The 2,502-nt window shown below is 54.5% G+C and overlaps 1 protein-coding gene across 4 annotated transcripts in view; it reads left to right on the forward strand.

Moving 5' to 3' along the window:
* The first annotated feature begins 2,021 nt into the window (after positions 1 to 2,021).
* Positions 2,022 to 2,502, forward strand: part of DESI2 (desumoylating isopeptidase 2) — a 39,207-nt gene continuing 38,726 nt past the window's right edge. For 2 of the 4 annotated variants that reach the window (XR_001346328.2, XM_014449025.2), the window contains exon 1: positions 2,173 to 2,293. Coding sequence is in view for 3 of the 4 variants with exons in the window: in XM_014449025.2 (XP_014304511.1) it covers positions 2,252 to 2,293 (42 nt within the window). In the remaining variant the exon portion in view is untranslated. Of the gene's footprint in view, positions 2,294 to 2,502 lie in introns of all 4 variants that reach the window. The other 2 variants (XM_014449028.2, XM_006107051.3) reach the window with 2 other exon arrangements.

The raw sequence follows: 2,502 nt of genomic DNA on the forward strand, positions 1-2,502 counted from the left end.
GCTCCCGCCTTTTTCTGGCAGAACGTCCTCTTCTAGTTAACTTCATTCTGCTTGACCGCTACACTGTCACTATGGGTGAAGCATCCCTCCTACTAATGGCCAACCTCTCCACTTCCTTCCACTTGTGCACTGGATGATCTCTTCTCCTTATCTTGCCCTTGGAAACCTCGCCCTCTTTCCTAGATCACCAATTTCTCTCTTTACATACAAGTATACCTTAGTATTCTCATCTTTAAAATGTCCTCCACTGACCACACAGCCGGATCCCATTTGTGCCCTAGCCGCTATAGTCTCCATTTCTTCACCTTACATTCACTCCTCAAACCATTCTAGATGTTCTTTGGACCTCATTCCTCCCTGGAGACTGCTCCTGTCAAGGCTACCAGTAACCTTCAAATTGCTAAATCTAACAGTCTTGTGGCTTTTGTGTTACCATGTTCTCCAGCCACACGGTTCCTCTTCCTCCTCTACTTGACCTGTAAATGATGTCTAAAGGCACCTCCAGCCCTAGCCAGTTTGGCTCAGTGGATAGAGCGGACTGAAAGTTTCGATTCTGGTCAAGAGCAGGCTCTTCCCTGGTCTCCGCCCTGGTCAGGGCGTGTGCAGGAGGCAACCAATCGATGTGTTTCTCTCACATTGATATTTCTCTCTGTCTTTCCCTCTCTTTTCCACTTTCTCTCTAAAAATCAGTGGAAAAATTTCGTTGGGTGAGGATTACAAAAAAATAAATAAATGGCACCTCCAACTTAACATGACCAAACCATAACTCTTGACTTCCCTCATACCAACCTGTTCTTCCCAATTTTCACATCTTATAAATGGCACCACCATCTTCACAATTTCCCAAGTTGAAAATCTAGAAGTTATCCTTGAATGTTCCCTCCCTAAAAAACTCAACACCCAACCCAAGGCTTGTAGACTCTACTTCCAAGATATTCCAATGCTAATTTTCTGTGTTCCCTACTACTCCCAATATCCAAACTACCTTTTAGCGTGCACTTAGGGAACCAATTCCTAATTAGTTGAATCAATTAGATTTGTGGTTTCCTATTAATGGGATACTTGTCCCTTGATATTTATAGGGCGGCTTTGTCATTCAGATTTCAGCTAAAAATTCACCTTGGCAAGAGACCTTCACGCTGCAGCCAATCAGTTCATCCTATTCTAATTCTCTGCAAAGCACAAACCACCAATATTTTGTTTGTCCTCCTTCCTGTTTATTACTGTATTTCCTTGGGCCTACAACACGGCCCGGCACATGGCAGACACAACAAATAGTTGTTAAATGCATGCAAAAGCACCAACTGTGTGCTAGGGGTGGGCTAATCTAAGTCTCATTTCGTCAGGACAATTTCATAAAACGTAAAATTCCACATTGTGGATTAGCTGGATGTATGTTACACCCCACCCACCACCAGTAACCCGTCTTCCTCTATTCCCCACCCCCGCCCCTTGCAAAAAAAAAAAAAAAGGATTTGGAAAACAAGGTCATTGCTGCGGTCTTTTGCCACATTTCGTTATCTTCACCAGGCTCAACGCGACAAACCAGCACCAGCAGAACCAATGAATAAGGTTCGCATATCGAGGACCTCACCCCGCAGCCAAGGGCGGGCCGCAAAAGATCATTCGCAGATTCCCAAGCACTGCATGCTGGGAACTGTACTCTCCCGAGAAGACCTAGTCTGATAGGGTCGGGACCCGCGCAGCATGCTGGGAGTTGTAGTCAAGGCCTGGAAAGAACACCTCGACGAAGGGCCGTAATTGTTGAGACTCCGCCTCCGCGTTACGCACGCAGCGGGGTGAACCCCACTGCATGCTGGTAACTGTAGTTTCCCCAGAACTCCGCTCCCCGAGGTGGAGGGACGCGGCGGCTGCGCCATTTTAGGTCCGAGGTGCGGCCGCGGAAAGAGAAGCGCAGGCGGGCTCAGCTTGGGCGCCGGGCCGGCTCCGCCCTCGGAGCTCCCGGCGCCCGCCCCTCGCCAGGCCCCGCCCTCCCCCACGTGTCTGCCGCCCGGGGGAGGCGCCTGAGCCGGAGCGGGCAGCCAGCAGTCCGCCCGGTTGGCGCGGAGGTCTTGTCCGCGGCGCCCTGGAGCGGCCCGGCCTCCCGATGCTCCAGCGCCGGCTGCCGCGGGCCGGGCAGCGCGCTTAGGGCCCGGCTCCGGCCCCGAGGCGCCCGCGGGGCGGGGCGGAGCGGCCTCGGCCCCGCGGAGACCGAGCGCTGGGGGGCGAGGCGGCGGCCGCGGGCAGGAGGATGGGGGCCAACCAGTTGGTGGTGCTCAACGTGTACGACATGGTGAGTGCGGCCGGCCCGCTCCCCGCGCGGCTCGGCCCCCGGCCCCCGCTTGCTCCCGGGTGGGGGAGGGGAAGGGGGGCTCCTCTCACCCTCGAGGGCTTCGGCCCAGGCTCGGGTCGACGTGAATGTCTCTCCTTCCCTGCCCCCGCTCGGCTCGAACCCCGGCCCTGGGCCCGGCACCGGCCGGAGGGCATGTCCTTCCTGCAGAG

This window comes from Myotis lucifugus, unplaced genomic scaffold (genome assembly GCF_000147115.1).
Source record: "Myotis lucifugus unplaced genomic scaffold, Myoluc2.0 scaffold_992, whole genome shotgun sequence".
Lineage (NCBI taxonomy): Eukaryota > Metazoa > Chordata > Mammalia > Chiroptera > Vespertilionidae > Myotis > Myotis lucifugus.